Consider the following 18,052-nt stretch of genomic DNA (forward strand, 5'->3'; position numbering starts at 1 on the left):
CGGTGTGTTTAAAGTCGGAATCAAGTCCGAAGTGAACTTTTCAGTGTTTTTCAGTAGTTTTTTTTTTGTTTAATGGACTTTTGAATCTGCGAATTTTCAATCAAATTTGACAGTTCAAATGTGAGACAAATAAAATGAAACCGACTATGGGGTAGGGGGCATCCAATATATCGATTTTTATCAAAATCGGACAAATTTGAAATTATTTGACAGTTGTCACATTTGACAGCTCAAATTTTTTTTCATTTTAGCCCACGGCCATCATCGATTTTTATCAAAATCGGACAACTTTGAATTTTTTTTTCACAGGTGTATCAAATTTGACAGCTCAACATTTTTTTCAGGCGTCGCACCATGGCCTCTCCAATTAAAATAATTTTAATTATATTTGTTGAATTTTGAAATCTATTAAAACAAGAACGTAGTAGCCGGTAATTGAATTCAAATTTTTTTCTTTCATTTTTAGCTAACTGTTATAGATCATAACAAATTTTTATATAAATCGTTGACATTTGAAATTTTTATATGTCATTAAACTGTCATTTTTTCCTTAAGATGGCGTCCTATATGGTCATTTTATATGATATTATAAAGGAATTTTGCTCAATAAATAAACAAATTGTGTTTACCCGACCTTTTTTACATTTTATTGCTTTATTATATCTGCCCCTTCGGCCTTGTTTAGACAATTTTTACCAACGTATAAATACATCTTCCTAGAGTTATTTGTACGGTGAGTTTAACTTTTTTATGGTTGAAATAATCTTAGCCTACTAGTCGATAGATATCTGTATAGAGGACGAGTCAGGCCTCCAAAAAATCAATTTTGCATACGTTACGTTTTTGGGCAGTGTTTTATTTCTGTTTTTACATAAGATGGGGGTCGAGTGTAACAACCTGTATATATATATATTTGTATATATATAGGATATATATATATATATATATACATATATATAATACATATATATATATATATATATATATTTATATAAAATATATATTATCTGATTCAGCCCGATCCATTCATAAGTAATGAATTTGTAAATAATCGTAATAAAATGCCGCCATTTTAACAGCTGTCAGAAATTCTGGTCATACTTAGCAAAAATATTTTATCATCGGGACTGAACCTAAATGCCAAATTTCAATCTCCTACAATAAAAGGCAAGTGGTTTTAATCAGAGCTTACATCATTTGCCAAGAACAAACATACATACATATCTTGATAGTTACATACAAAAAAAGTTAAATTTTCTCATTAAATATTGAGTATAGGAAGTTATTAATAAAATGCGAGATTAAACAACTATTACACAGTACTTCACAGGAAGCTATCGATTGCGAACTAACTAAATCGTTACTAATTGGGAAACTAAATAAAAAAGTTCACTTTAAGATAAAAATGGTAAAACTAAAAACCTAAACTATCATTTGAAATTAAACGGGAATATTCTTTTGAATGAACATTAATTCTGAACAAGAATTGAAATTTAAACAGTTATATTTTTTATTACATTCCATAATTATTTGTGCAACCAGCAGCTGTTTGCTGTCCCGGAAAACCTTTTCCCATTCCATCAAAAAATAAAATTGAAATTTAAGTCAAAAAAGTTAATGGTTAAATATAAGAAAAAAAATCAAATTAAAATCTTCCGTAATACGGCCCTACGCGCCACCGGTGGAGGCTATGCATCAGAAGTGTCTAGCCCTAGCAGTCAACTTTTAAGCTTGACCAATCAGGTTGGTTAGCGTGGTTATTTGAAGTGTGTTAATTCATTTGTGTTTGTCAAAACTCTAACGTGATTGGTCGGGCCTAATAGTTGCCTGCTAGTGCTAGACACAAGTTATGCATCGACTGAATGAGGCTGACTGTCGGTCGCTTAATTCAGTTAGCGCATCGTCGGAGTGGGGCGTTTTAAAAAAATTGAAATTAAAAGTCGGCCAACTACAAACCTAATATAGAATGTTTGGAAGCCTGAGTTACCCATAAATATCCAAAGAAAACGAAAGGTTATAGGCTATTAATTGAGAAGCTTTCCGTGAAAATCGACGTTGAAATGAAATTTAAAATAAATAACTAAATAATAAACACCAATTATGTGGGATATTAATGTGTATTATTAGTTTAGAAAGAAAATATGACTGACAGTGATGAGTGAAAAGTGTTAATGTAATTTATGAAGCTGCCAATACAAAATTGTTGATCAACTTTACTTTTTTTAGAAATTAAACATTTTTCGCTCCAAAAAACGATACGCCACTGGCCATTAGAACAATCCCAAATGCGCCTAGTTGCCGGGGTCGGAAATTTTAGACTTCTCTGTCTCTTCTGTCCTTGTTTGACACATTGGAATGTTTGATACACTACCAACGAGTATTTATGAATGAGATGTTCGGTCTATCTTTATAATGTCTTTGTTTACAACAGACAAAAAATGTAGTTAATCCTAGAGGGACCATTTTATGAAAAAATCAGTCGGAGGTAAAGTTGGAAAATACTTCTACTAAAATGTATGTAGGGATGGGGCAGTGTTCACCCTTACAGTACTTTTTCTTGATTTTTGTGAAAGTCAAATGTTAAAGCGCTTAGCAAAACATAGGCACCCCAAATCTCATTCAAATCAGAATAACGGTTCTTAAAATCTGTTTTATTTCATTTTATACAGTAGTGGAGTGCCCAGGTGAAACCTTCTGTATTGTATTTTATAGATAAAATACTAAAATGTTTACCCATTTTTTTTTCGTTGCTTTTAATTTTTTATTTTAGTAATTTTAGAAAATTCTTAATTATTTCCTTCTTAATATTTTGATTTTTTTAATTCTTTTTCTAAGTAAATTTATTGAAATAAATAAATCTAATGCATATTATGCACCTATTCTGCTTATATTCTAATCATTGAAATTTTGATTGAAATCGAATTATACAGGGTGGCGCGTCATATGCGACGCGGCTTTTGCAAGGAGAACAAAAGTTTATATTGAAGTGAAATTTTCTGAGCTTATGTGAATCAATTTAAAGTATTTTCTAAAATTATGTAGAGTTCTACAGGGTGTTCCCAAAAAAAGTTACCCATCAAAGTTATGTTTTTTGTAATGGAACACCCTATATATAAATTGATTTTTGGATTCTAGTAAAAAAATAAAGGTTTGTTTCATTAGAAAATTATATGACTAAAATGTATAGTTTTTGAAATACATTCACCGGCACGAAAAATGGGCACCTTAAAACTTTGATGTATTTTAAAGGTTAATATATTTGATTTTAATGGGCCGATTTTGATGATTTTTTAAGCAGTGTGTTGCCAAATTATTTGACTTCTTAGTATCTTTTTCTAAATTAAAAATGCAACTCCCCATCTGTTAATTATATACGAGGGAAAACAAAATGTTGATATTTTTGATGAAAGTTTGAAACACCCTGTGAAATATGTTAAAACAGCAAGAAATTTAAAAATTATTTTATCATCTAGATACGTCCTTTCTCGATGGTTTGTTTTTTGGTTCATCTCATTAGCTTTATTCGTGTTGGAAATATTCGGTTTTAAAAAAAGCAAACATTTTCCGTAATTTTTACATTAAGACCATGCCTTTGCTTTTGGGCCTAGTCGACACATATAGTAAGTTCTGGTCCCGAAGCAGGCCTTCTTGACATAAGATTTGCTTCATTTAATCTTCTTCTTGTAGTCCGTTAGTTAATATGTACGGTTCTTAAGTGCAATTCATTATCAATTTGAAAAGCTGGCAAACAGCGATTTCTTAACGATAAACTTACAATAAGTCGATCGTCTCGATTAGAAGTTCTCATACGAAGGCACCTGGACGTCTGTATTGACGTCCTCATGGACGTGGTCATAATTCAAAGACCATTTAATATACCTACTCTATGGTATTAAGGTATTTTTGGAACCAGAATTTTATAGCAAATTCACTAAACTCGAATAAATAAATGATATATATTTGACTCACCCTGTATATCTATAAAAATATTTTTGAAATGTGAACTACCATTAAACATGTATTTTGTAAAAGGTTCGGAGTGAAAATCTCAAATAGAAATCCTAATACAGAGCTTTTCCGGAAAACAGAGCCATCTTGTATGTATGCATTTGTATATGTGTGTGTTTATTTAAATACTAAAGGGAAAGCAACGTATTTAAATAGGTAAACTTTGTAATATATCTTATTAACAATACAATGCAAAAAGTTTTATAAAAATTCGTTCAAGGTTTGTATCTCATAAGGGTTTAAAGCACTCCACTAGAGGTAAATTGTGTCAAATGAACTTATTTTAATTCCAAAAATACGTAGTAGTTCCATGTCTACGGAATATTGGGACACCCTGTGACCCTGTATGTAACTAGGTGAAGTAGGCAACAAAAATCAAAAGACCATTTCCTTATATTAGGTTTTAATCATCAAAATTATAAATTGTTTCTTAAATACAGGCTATAAATAATTAAACAACAAATAGATGTAATGCAAACCTTACTTAAAAGTATTTAATGTCTTAATGAAATGTATTTAATGTAGTCTGTCTAGGAAAATCGGAATATCGGAAAATCCATAGTACGAGCCCGTTTGGCGAGTCCTCCGGTATATGGCCGATCAACTCGTGGCTCTCGTGGCTTTCGAAGTTCTCTGTTCTGTAGTCTCTGTAATCGTAGCTGTTCCATTCTTTTGCGTGCTTCCTCCATTGGATCAACATGATATTTTTTGTAAGGAACATTTGGGCTTATCACGTCCACTTCTAACTCTTTCTCGTTCATTCTAAGCGCAATACCATTCAGCGTATTTTTTACCCAAACAGCATCATCCTCTGAATTTAAAAAGACATACGCAAACACTAACCTTAATTTCAAGTCCGTTTGCAAGTAGACTTTTTCACACTCGATGTTGAGAATTCTACGCAAGTTGTACTTTAAAATTTCGAGGGTGAAATCCTCAGGAATGTTCACTATTCTCACAGCACCAACCATAATAGATAATTATCAATAACACAAACACTAAATAATTTATAAGTTTGTGAATACGATATTAACGTGTAAACACAAAATTGCGGTTATATAAGCAATGATTTTATATTTTGCATTAAGTAGAGAGCGGAGAATAATGGAAATGAGTAATAATTAGGGATGGCAATGATATATCGATAAATTAAATATATCGATATATTTTCTAAAATACCGGGTGCGTCTCAAAAGTGGCTCACCCATATAGCTTTTTTATTTTTTCAGATAAAAAAACGAGATTTGGTATGTTAGTATATGACATAGATTAGGATTGTTTGACGTATTCAATTGTTTCTGGTCACTCCCTGTTTCACCGGAAATGACTACAATTTTTGATTTTTAAATGGCACCCTCGGTATATTTTTACTTTATTCGATAGAAAATCACACTCTGAACAGAATGATATATCATATGATAAATTTGGTAATGGTGTGGATCCGGTGGCTGACCTTGAAACGAGTTTTTGCTGCATATAGTCACAGACACTACGCATGCGCACATCTTCGTTGTTGCCAGATTGCTAGTTATTTTGGAATTATTTTCAGTAGAAAACAAATATGTGCTTTTCAGTGTTTTTTTGTCAATATATACCGTATGATCGAAATAACGGCGTCCAGTTGTTGGGAAATTATGATTGAGGACATTTCCCATATAAAATGACAGCTATCTTCATTTCATAGTCATCGCTGACGCTATTTTTTTTTCAATCATAGTACGCGGTATAGTATTTATATGTATTATTATTTTTATATTTCGCACAACACGTGAAAGCTTATTATGTATTTTCATTGTCAATAAAATTAAATATAAATAAAACTCTAGATTCTTATAATTAATCTAATTGCTCTAGATTATTATGCTACATTTAAAAAGTGCTTTATTAGAAATTCAGGAAATTAAAAGGGATATGTCCAGGTTTTTTCTTTTTTTTAAATTTTTAAATGCTGTAGCTCCATGTCATGTTCATAATAGATTTTTTTTAACATTCCATCAAAACTACGGAGGCCTTAAAAGGCCTTTTAGCCTCCGTAATTAAAATTGTAGAATCAGCTTCAGCAACATTAACAGTTTTACCTTGTTTAATTCTGCTTATACATATATTGCATTAATTTTTCTGCTACCTTAAGATTTTTCTATTCTTACAACTAATTTATGTGATTTTCTTAGCATATATGATTTATAAACTATATTTTCCTAATGGAAGGATGGAATAGGATATGCAAAATTAAGATATTTTAACATTTATTTTCCAGACAAAGCATAATATAGTATTAAGATTAAGACATAACAAATATTATAAGAAAGATCTTAATATTAATCACAAACTAAGTCTTAATTTGGTCTTGTATAAACCCAGGTAGAAAACTAATATCAGATCAAAATTCAACCTTCACCATATTGTCAAGATTTCGCATTATAGGAAACAAGAAATTACAGTAAATTAAGAAAAGAACATCAAAGTACACGATATTAAATACTGTAATGTATTCTACGACACAAACCATCTCCCTTCTAAAGAGAAAAAGTTAAAACATAAAGCTTATTTTAGTCTTATCAACACACTCTTCAATAAAATATATGTCTAAAATTGCTATTAATCCACTAACTTGATATTTTTAAGAAATTATGATACAAACATTATAATCAAAGTATATTATATTAGTAACATTATAGGTAAAATGTTACCTCTATCTCCCATTGACGTGTATTGTTCTATAAGACTCGTCATGGCACTACTTCAATACATCAATACATATAATCAAAACTATTGTTGCCTGTAAATAACTAGAAATTAAATAACTTGAAAGAAATAAAATAATTCTAATAAGTTTAAAACCATTAAGAAGAAATCCGTAAATGATAATTTTTAATTCTAAAATCTAATGTAAATATATAAATAAATGTTATTATTATTACAATTTTATATATTCATAATACTTTCATTTCACAATCTTCATTATCCTTCTTACCTTAATTTTTGATATCGAGATAGATCTGAAATTATAAAATTAATTATAGATTTTGTAAACATTTGTTTTTAACTAAAAATAACTCGAAAATAAACTGCAATTTGGCAACATCCACGATGTGCGCTTGCGTAGTATCGATGATCAAATGCAGCAAATATGGGCTTCAAGGTCAGCCACCAGATCCACACCTTTACCTACGTATAATATTTCTTTGGATATATCGAATATATCGAATTTTTTTTTCTTTATACAAAGTTGTTCACCACATACGACACGGAGTATTGTAGCTAAACGATTATATTTTTACAAATTGTAAGTTTTGGGTTCGTTGAAGGACTATAGATACAGAGTGTCCCAAATAAGTAAAAAATATCATAGTTGTATTTTTTTAAATAGAACACCCTGTATATTATTCTATTTTTGGATTCTACGATTGAAATAAAGGTAAATTTGATTAAGGTTTATCACACTTAAACCTTACCGTTTTTGAAATATTTTCAATTTTAAGAAATTGCAGTAAAAAATTTAATGCTTCATTTCTCCAAGGGTATCAAAGTTTTAATACTAAATATTTACTGAAGATTATTTATTGATCAGATATTGTGTTGCAATAATAAACATTTTACTACCTTATACAGAGTGTCCAAAAATTTATATTAAATAATTACTAGCTTTAAACGGCAATAACGTGTTTAAGTTAAATGGAACACCCTGTATATTTTACGTGAATCATATGCACAATTTAATTGTCTATCAAATTTTATTATACCATTTTTTACCTATCTCTACAACTTTTCGTAGAAAATGCATTTTCTTATAATTTAGACCTCATTTATCACTATACCCATGGAATATTGATTTCAATTTTTTTTTAAGCAACATATATGCAGAAAATGTACAAGTGTAAATATTGCAAGCCTATTGGTATACCAAAAAAACTATTTAAATCTTTATAAAAGAGTATACGAATTAAATATACCATCATTATTTCCGACCAAAAATTAGTTAATTACATACTTTTAAATTGTTTTAATTAATAAAGTATTCTAAATAAATGTGGATTTGGCTCAGAAATCAATATAATAATAAATTATGAAAATAAACGTCTCTGTTTTTATAAATCAGCATTCGTCAAAAAATAAAATAAAATTTATAAGGTGTTACTTTTTACCACACTGTCTAATACACACACAAAATTGAGTTTTTTGTATTTGGAGCAATTATTATTAATCAACATAAACAGTCAATTAATGTATTCTGAATACTGGGATCACATTAATTGGTCCTTTTTAACAAAAATATTTAAACCGGTTTTTAAATTTTTTTTATGAAATAAGCGAGCTATATCGACAATATTAGTATCTGTACTCTTGGAAAATTTGTTACATCTTTAAAAATAATCTAAAATATCAATATTCCATGGGTATAGTGATAAATGAGGTCTAAATTATAAGAAAATGCATTTTCTACGAAAACTTGAAGAGATAGGTAAAAGATTGTATAATACAATTTGATAGACAATTACATTGTGCATCTGATTCACGCAAAATATATAGGGTGTTCCATTTAAATTAAACACACTATTGCCGTTTAAAGCTAGTAATTATTTAATATACATTTTTGGACACTCTGTATAAGGTAGTAAATTTTTTATTATTGCAACACAATATCTGGTCAATAAATAATCTTCAGTAAATATTTAGTATTAAAAACTTTGATACCTTTGGAGAAATGAAGCCTTAAAATTTTTACTGCAATTTCATAAAATTGAAAATATTTCAAAAATGGTAAGGTTTAAGTATGATGAACCTAATCAAATTTACCTTTATTTTAATCGTAGAATCTAAAAATAGAATAATATACAGCGAGTTCCATTACTTACAATTTGTAAAAATCTAATCGTTTAGCTACAATACTCCGTGTCGTATGTGGTGAACAACCCTGTATTTTATTCATAACAATATTTTGTCTCAATATATCAAATGATACGGTATATCGATATATTTTCAAATTTTGCCATCCCTAGTAATAATCGTGATAAGACGAATAAGTTAGTTATCTTTATGTTTTGTTTAAAATAGGTTAGGTTCCTGCATGATACCAGAAATCAGTGAATCACTGTCAGATAGAGATTTATCCTTGTCGCCGTTAAAAATTATCGTACATTATCGTACAACTCGACCTTGAACCAAAAATGAAGTTTAAAAATATTATGTATTCCCAAAAACTGTTTGAATTAATTTTAACTTCATTTTTTAGGGTTCCGTAACTCAAAGGGAAGAAACAGAACCCTTAAAGGATCGCTTTGTTGCCCGTCCGTTGGTCTGTCAAGACACTTTTTATCTCAGAAACGCGTGGAGGTATCCTTTTTTTGATAAACATTTTTTTCCTATACAAGTAATTAAGACTTTAGACCTATTTTTTTTCAAAAAGGGTAACAATAAATATGTTTTTTAAAAAATGTTAAGTTAAACCCTTGTTAAACTAAAATTTAACGAAATGACATAAACAAGAAAACTATGAAATATTGATATCATCAAAAAATATATGTCAACTTCCATTTTACCTCTGTTTTGTTCTACATTCGTATATTTTTATATTTTTTATAACATTTTATCTGTAGATTTAAAAGCATGGGGACTTCTGGGAATCCCCTACTTATACAGAGTGGGTTGATTCCGTCCACCGTGCACGAATCTTGTTTAATTGAATGAAACATGTTTCATTTCTTAATCTTTTTATTCAAAATTGTGTGTAATAACTTATGGCATAGCTTTATCCACGAAGTTTGTAGGATCTAAATATCCAAACCACCGCGTTTTAACTGACACAATTTCTAATTGTAATGAAGTTATCCTTATAAATGGGCTCTGTCTTTCTGTCATAAACCACAACCATAAACTGTACCCTCACAAGCTAGTTAGTTATTGCTAGCTTTAATTTTCTACAGTCACGAAATTGTTTTGCCACAGATAAGTTTCTAATTAATTATAATAGTATCTATTAAATTAAAATATTCGGCTAATATAAAAGGACACCAATAATTATTTTAATTGGCATTAAATTACCAGATAATAACGTCTTTATAAACGTGTAGTTATTAAATGGCAGGAAATATTTTATCAACAAATAATGCTGCAATATATTTTTTTTTATCGGAGGTGATATAGAGCGTCAAATAGACGTTATTCAGTTTTTGTATACCGGATTTTTTTCAAAAGTGTCTCATCACTATAACTTTTTTATTTTTTCGGATAAAAAAACGAAATTTGGTATATAAATACATGACATAAATCGGGATTGATTGGCGTATTCAATTACTTTCGGTCACTCCCTGTTTCACCGGAAATTACAATTTTTAAATGGTACTTTGGGTATTTTTTTACTTTATATGATAGAAAATGTCATTTAGAATAGAATGACATAACATATGTGAACTTTTAACATTTTCAGTTAAAAAAATAGCATTTTTAATTTTAATCTAGAGTGTCATGGCGGTGTTAAAACCATTAATTTTTAATCAAGGAGCTCTGGAAAAATAGATTTGATCGTCTAATGTTTTTCGTGTCTTTGTCTGGCCCGTTTAAAGACGGCCATATCGTATTTTTAATCATAACTAGCGATCGAATGAATTAGACTATCGAATGGTTACTGAATGAATGATTTCAACTATCGAATGATTTTATTCGAATAAAATCATTCATTCATTTGTATACTAAAGCATATGTGACAACCTCGCCGCGCGACTAAATGGTTATCGTTGCGCCACGAGCCACGACTATCGAATGCTTTTGATAAATGAAATTTATCAATCGTTTGATTTTTGTGTGCGCCAGTGCATTATTAGTTCTTCCAAATTTTTATAACTTCGCCTTTGTAAATACTATGCTATTTTTGCGGTTATTAAAATATTTAAAATACTAAAATAGTAGTTTTTTAATTGACGATTGTGTGCGGAGTGTATCCGGTGGCTGACCTTGAAACTGAGTTTTTGTATATAGTCACAGACACTACGCAGGCGCACATCTTCGATGTTGCCAGATTGCAAGTTATTTTGGATTTATTTTCAGTAGAGAAACAAATATGTGCTTTTCAGTGTGTTTTGTCAATATATACAGTATAATCGAATAAACAGCGTCTAGTTGGCTAGGAAATGTTAATGGGACATTTTGAGAAGTAGCAATTTTTAAGAGAGATGAGATGAACAATTAATTTTAAAAATACATATTTGTATTTTAGATGTTTTAATAATATGAATTAGTTGAACTTAATAATCATATTTAAGTAATGTGGTTAAGTAAATGGTTATCGAACTCAAATTTTGGGGTGAGAAAATTAAATTGAAAGTTTTACACGTGCCAATTTAAAAAAAAATTAACAATGTTTGTATTTTGTTTATGCTAATTCTCTTACATGTAGTTTTTTGCGAAGAAATATTTCATTTATTTTTTAAAGTAAATTTAAAAGTAAATATTATTTTTAAATAGTAATATAAGTAATAAAAAGTAATATAAAATAATTTTGATCAGCTAATTTTTTATTTATATTTTCCTTCCATTACACTGCATGCTTAGAAAATTAATAAATGTTTATATTTCATGATTTTAAAATTTGTTGTTAATATAACAAATTAGTTCTGTAATTATTATTATTTAATAAACCAACGTTGCCATTTAGAGACTATATTATTTTTAAATAGGATCTAATATAAATACTTTTGACTTCTATTTGTTGTTTATATTTTGCTACTACTTAAAAAAAATGTATATATTATTAAATGATTTTAAATTTTGTTGTTAATAGGTATAACATATTATTACTGTTATTATTATTTATTAAACCAGTCTTTGCTTAAAAACATTAAAAATAATTTTCCTACATCCAAAATAAAAAGTTTTATTGCAGTGTGACAACAGAATATTAATAAAAAAATATGCAAAACATATAGACATACTATCCCTAACTAACTAATGCTAAAGAATAATATTCTTTGCTAATACCAACTAATACGAATATATGGCAACAGCGCCCTTCATAATGTATTTTCTGTGTAAACACTAGCACCTCAATCAATATGTCCTCAGTAATGTGTCCTTATCTTTATTAGACTCCACAAAAAATCAAAAAGATGCCGGCTTCTTTCATAGCATTGCCACCGACCGCTGTCGGGTTTCTAGGAAAGAAACCTACGTCGCCGGACGACAACTAAAATCCAGTTTATATTTTATTAAAATCGATCCTGACGAATAAATGAATTTGATAAATGAATGAATTTTATAAATGAATGGTTTTTGTTGCCGAATTACTAGAATACAATATTTCAAGGCAGATGCCGCATCTATTCGATAATTTTTATTCGAATAGTTTTCGACGAATGTTTTCTTACTAGCTATCGAATTATTCGAATGAATTGCAACTATCGAATGTTTCGATAGTATTCATTCGATAGTTCCCACTACTAATCATAACTCAATTTTTTCAAATGGAACGAGGTTGGCTTATTAGTTATTAGCATATTTGAGTTCATTCATTCTATTCAGAATATCATTTTCTATCAAATGAAGTAACAAATACAGAGGGTGTCTTTTAAAAATCCAAAGTTGTAGTCATTTCCGGTGAAACAGGAAGTAACCAAAAACAATTGAATACCTTCATCAATCAATCCTCGTTTTTATGTCATATACTAAAATACCAAATTAGTTTTTTTTATCTGAAAAAATGAGAGGAATTATAGGGGTGAGTCACTTTCGAGAAACATCCTGTATAGCATACCGGCAATAAAGTAATGTATATTGTGTAGTCTACAGGATGTACCAAAAAAAAATTATCGCTGAAACTTTTCTTTATTTCTATTGTAAAATGAAATTAATACTCGTAGTATAAAAATCAGATTGATGGAGTCATGTTAAGTGTTAATTAGATTATATTAACGTAATTAATTAAGTCTTATTTGTTTCAGTTGTTATGCACAAAGACAAAGATGATCCTGTTGGAATGCATCGGACGCGCGAACTTACAGCCTTCGATCATACACCGATGGACGGGGAAATGTTCTTACAGGTAAGAAAATGTATTTCGTTCGTCACTCTAATAGTACTTTTGATACTCAAGTGCGATTTCAGCGTTTTGTTTATCAGATCGAGGGATCCAGTTATTTATTTTACCAGGATATAAGTTCCCGTCATCCCTTTGAGGGACATAAGGCTTCCAAGAGATGTTTCCATCTTATCCTATTCTGGATTGTCTGTTTGAAGTCTCCCCGTGTTTTCCCAATCACTTGAGCTTCAGAGGTTACTGTTCTTCTCCAGGTATTTCTTGGTCTTCCCCTGGCGCGCCTTCCCTGTGGATTCCATTCAAGTGGAAAATTCTTAGGGCTTGTTGTAGACAATTCTCTGAAATGGGACATGCATATCGACGTTTCGTCGAAGAAATTGAGCCCTGCCTGTTTTGCATTAAGATCTGTTTCTAAGGAGCTTAACTTGTCAGTGGCTAGAACTATTTATTATGCACTTTTTGAGTCGCACCTCAGGCATGCCCTTCCATTCTGGGGTACGTGTTGTGCGACTCAATTTGACCGCCTTTTCAAACTCCAGAAGAGAACTGTTCGATATTCACTGGGACTAAACAGCAGAACTCATTGCCAGGACTTTTTTAAAAAAATAAAAATATTAACTCTTCCTTCCTTATTTATATTTGAATCCGTTTGCCTAATACGTAAGCATGTATCAGCTTCTCAAGAAAGGCCATCTCACACTTATCCACTCAGGAACGCCGGAGCAAGATCTTTATCTACCTACCCCACGCTCAGAGTTAGTTAAAAGTTCAATATTATACAACTCGAAAAAAATGCACAATCACCTGCCATTTGAAATCAAATCCATAACATCATTTTCTTCATTTCGCAAAGCATTCAAATCTTATTTACTAGACAAGGCTTTCTACGTCGTAAATGACTTATATTTTGATAATCGAATTTGATCTTGTAAACACTGGTCTAATGTTTGCTATTACTATATTTAACAATGACATCGAAATAAATTTATTAATAAATAATATTTTCTTGCCTTTAGCTGTGTATTTTTTCTAATTTCAAAAAATCGAAAGTAGAGAAAAAAATAAAAAGTAAAGAGAAAATTCTTTTTGCCTGTCTTTAAGGGGAGAATCAAGCTCCACTCCCTCAACCGGTTTCTGGGCCTACCCTTCATCAGGAGGGCTGTCCAGGGGTTGGTTCTCACCGATACGACAAGCAAAACCTTTTCAATATTAACAGATGATGTCGTATAGTGTCGGTGAGATATTAGTGCATCTCCCGTCAAAAGATGGTAAAGAGCGTTTTTCGGCCCGCGCAAATATATATGAAATGAACAAAATTCTTACAGCTTTAGTGTATATTAATAAATAATATTTTCTTGCCTTTAGCTGTGTATTTTTTCTAATTTCGAAAAATCGAAAGTAGAGAAAAAAATAAAAAGTAAACAGAAAATTGTTTTTGTCTGTCTTAAAGGGGGGAACCAAGCTCCACTCCCTCAACCGGTTTCTGGGCCTACCCTTCATCAGGAGGGCTGTCCAGGGGTTGGTTCTCACCAATACGATAAGCAAAACCTTTTCAATATCAACAGATGATGTCGTATAGTGTCGGTGAGATATTAGTGCATCTCCCGTCAAAAGATGGTCTTTATATAGACCATCTTTAACGGGACAAAGACCATCTTTAACGGGATCTATGTTCTTCTCCACAGTTCTTCGTTATTGATTGGGTCAGAAAATTCTCAATATTCTTCGAAGGGACTTTAACAAACAGCTGCAGGCGATCCATGAGACCACGCGTAACCTTCCATGTTTCGCATCCATAGAGCAAAATAGATTTCACATTGCTGTTGAAGAGCTTGACTTTAGTTTTTTTATATGCAGGAGTTCCCCACAGCTTTAAGCGTACCAAAAGCTCTTTGTGTCTTCGAGATTCTTTCCTCTATATCTTTCTCCGCGCCCCCATCGCTGCGTACCATACTTCCTACCTACCTATACTAAAATTCATCAACTCTTTCGATGGCGAGGTATAGATCTTGGTTGTTGAGAGTATTTGACCTCATTTCTTTGGTTTTCGCTACGCTGATTTGAAGACCGACTTAATTAGCTTCCTCTTGGAGTCTAAGAAGTTTTTGACACATATCCGAATGTGAATGGGGAAAGACACATAGATCGTCTGCACAATCCAAGTCTTCTAGCCTACTTAAGAGTCTCCATTGTATCCCTAGCGGTTCTTTAAATTCTCAGCCCCCTGTCTTACACCTACTGCAATAGAAATTTTCTCCCCAACTTAACCTTTATGTAACACACAGCTTGTAATATGTGATAGATCCCGAAAATTCGGTCTGATAAACATAATGCAGAAATTCGCATACCTTTTAACTTCTCTGTATAGTACTGTCTCTGTTTTTCAAACAATTGATTTAAAATTACTAAGTCCACTATTACACTGTCAAATTTCTTTGTCAAAGATATATATTTGATGAACAATTTGACAGTGTTAATATTGATATTTTATAAAATCACACATAGCTGTCAAATTCTTTGATAAAATAAAATCTTTGTCAAAGAAATTTGATCATGTAATAGTACTCCTAAATATTTACATTATTTTTTTCAGGCTCTCAATGGCTTCCTAATGATTCTCACCTGCGAAGGAGAAGTGTTTTTCGCTACACACAGTATAGAAGGATATTTGGGGTTTCACCAGGTAAAAAACAATAATATCTTGAGGGATGTTCACTATAAGTAATAATAAAAAGTATCAAAATGCTATCGTATTGATTTATGCATTTGCCGACATTAGGTAAAAAATACAAGAGAAAATTGCGCTTTGCTGAACCTTTCAATGTCATGTTTCGAAATCTAAAACATCTAATTACTTTCGAAGATTTATTTGAGAATAAGAAACAAATTTTGCCGGGTTTTATTTTAATGTTTTTCTGACTTCTTTCTTTTAGCTTCGCGTAACGCTAGCTCGACGCTAACGCTATCGAAAGGTGCGTACAATTTATCTTAGATAGGAACTATCGAAAACAGGAAATTGCCATCCTATCCGATAGTCAAGCAGCACTTAACGCGATCAACTCAGTAACCATCAATTCGAGTTGGTCAAAGAATGCCTAGAGAAGCTCAACAAATTAGGCAAGGAAAATAAAGTCCTCCTACTATGGGTGCCTGCTCACCAAGGGATAGAAGGCAATGAAAAGCAAATGAGCTAGCTAGGAAAGGAGCGAACACTCCACTAACTGGACCAGAACCGTTCTGTTTTCCAAACGGGAACCAACTAAAAGCGGAACTGAAGAATCTGGAAGACTCCATCCGTAACTTGGAATGAGTGTCCTCCAACGGTCTAAGACACTCGAAAAAGTTCCTCAGAACTTAAGACCGAGAAAAATCAAAGGTTTTCCTTGATTTAAGTAAAAATAATCTTCGGATTGTCACGGGGTTTCTAACAGGACACTGTCTCCTCAACGAACACCTCAGTAGGCTGAAGCTGAGAAACAACGGCGAATGCAGATTATGTGGGGAAAATGGGGAAACACCAGAACACCTTATCACTGAGTGCGCCGAGACGACGACCATTCGTGCCATGAACTTTGGTACGTCTGATGTCGAGGATGGAGAGCTGGCTTCTGTGGAGCCGTCTCAGATACTGACTTTTGTTAAAGCCCTGAGATTGTATGATGAGTTATAACTGGTTATAACTCAAGAAAGGGGAAAACACAATAGATCTATAAGGTCGCGGTGATTAACTCCCCTCCTAAACATTCTACATTCTACAACGCTAGCTCGTGTGTTGCGGTCTTGAATTTTTACTCCCATCGTTTCTACGTTTTACTCCAATCGTTACTACCAAAACTAATTAAAATAATATTTATTCTTGTTCCTTTTAGTCTGACATAGTGCACCAGTCGGTCTACGAGCTGGTCCATTCCGAGGACAGGGAGGAGCTGCAACGTCAGCTGATGTGGAACTCCTTTTTGCCTCCCGAGTCGGCCAACATGGGCCTCCAAGACGTCTTGCTCCCAGAGAACGCCCATCTTTTGGAGAGGAGTTTTACCGTGCGCTTCCGATGTCTCCTAGACAATACTTCCGGATTTTTGGTAAGTAGATACTTAATTGAGGGGTTCAGAAGTGAACTGGATCAAGTCCTAGAAGATAATAAGTTTGGAGAAAATGAGAGATAAATTTTTTTAATGTTACTTAATTAAAATAAAAAAAGCTAGAGAAGAAAACTTGACACAATGCTTTATTATATTTTATCTACGTCAGTGAGTTAAGAAGCTCTTAACTCACGCATTTTGAGTGAGTTAAGAGCTTCCTAACTCACGCATTTTCATTACCGCACTCCTTGTTTAGATGACTACCAAAGAGAAAAAAATATTTTGTAAAACATTTATTTTGCACTAAATACCTACTAAATACAAATAAACTGTTCTATTGATAATAATTATAAAAACATGAAAAGTTATTTATTATAAATGTTAATGATACAGTTTGAACAATCTTTCAAGTAAATGCCTGATGAAGCATGTATATTCATTTTAATAGATATCATAGTACGTATCATTGAATACAAAAAGCCCAGATAAAAGTAACGGATAAATTGGAAAAATATGTTATGAGTACCTTTTCATTTCCATAGTTGTGTACTTTTTTTTCGGTGCACCATTTTTCATACTTGGAGTATGTATATTCATACTTCTGTTTCGATCTTGCTAGAAGCAATCCAGAAATGGATTATTCGTTTCGAAAAAACTATTCGTTTTAGAAACACAGTTTAAATGGCGCAATTGTAGGGCTCCACAAGCACTGTCCTCACAGTGGTCAACCATCATTTTACAATTTATCATTTTCGAGATATTTAGGATTTTTAGATTTTGCAAATTTTTGACTTTGCATCGATTTCTACAACACTCTGTACAATATTAAGAAGTAAAAAAATTCTCGTTAATGAGCACCACCTATGCTCTATCCAACAATGTATAACTAATTACAGACAAATGAAGGATATGGGAGATATTTTAAAAAAAGAAAAAA

The 18,052-nt window shown here is 31.4% G+C and overlaps 1 protein-coding gene across 1 annotated transcript in view; it reads left to right on the plus strand.

Annotated features, from left to right (window-relative positions):
- LOC115882848 (aryl hydrocarbon receptor protein 1) overlaps positions 1-18,052 on the plus strand; it is a 325,993-nt gene that overhangs the window by 292,129 nt on the left and 15,812 nt on the right. The window contains exons 4-6 of the mRNA XM_030901097.1: positions 12,942-13,042; positions 15,630-15,719; positions 16,906-17,115. Coding sequence (XP_030756957.1) covers positions 12,942-13,042; positions 15,630-15,719; positions 16,906-17,115 — 401 coding nt within the window. The remainder of the gene's footprint in view (positions 1-12,941; positions 13,043-15,629; positions 15,720-16,905; positions 17,116-18,052) is intronic.

This window comes from Sitophilus oryzae, unplaced genomic scaffold (assembly GCF_002938485.1).
Source record: "Sitophilus oryzae breed Bouriz unplaced genomic scaffold, Soryzae_2.0 scaffold_179_pilon_pilon, whole genome shotgun sequence".
In the NCBI taxonomy this organism is placed as follows: domain Eukaryota; kingdom Metazoa; phylum Arthropoda; class Insecta; order Coleoptera; family Curculionidae; genus Sitophilus; species Sitophilus oryzae.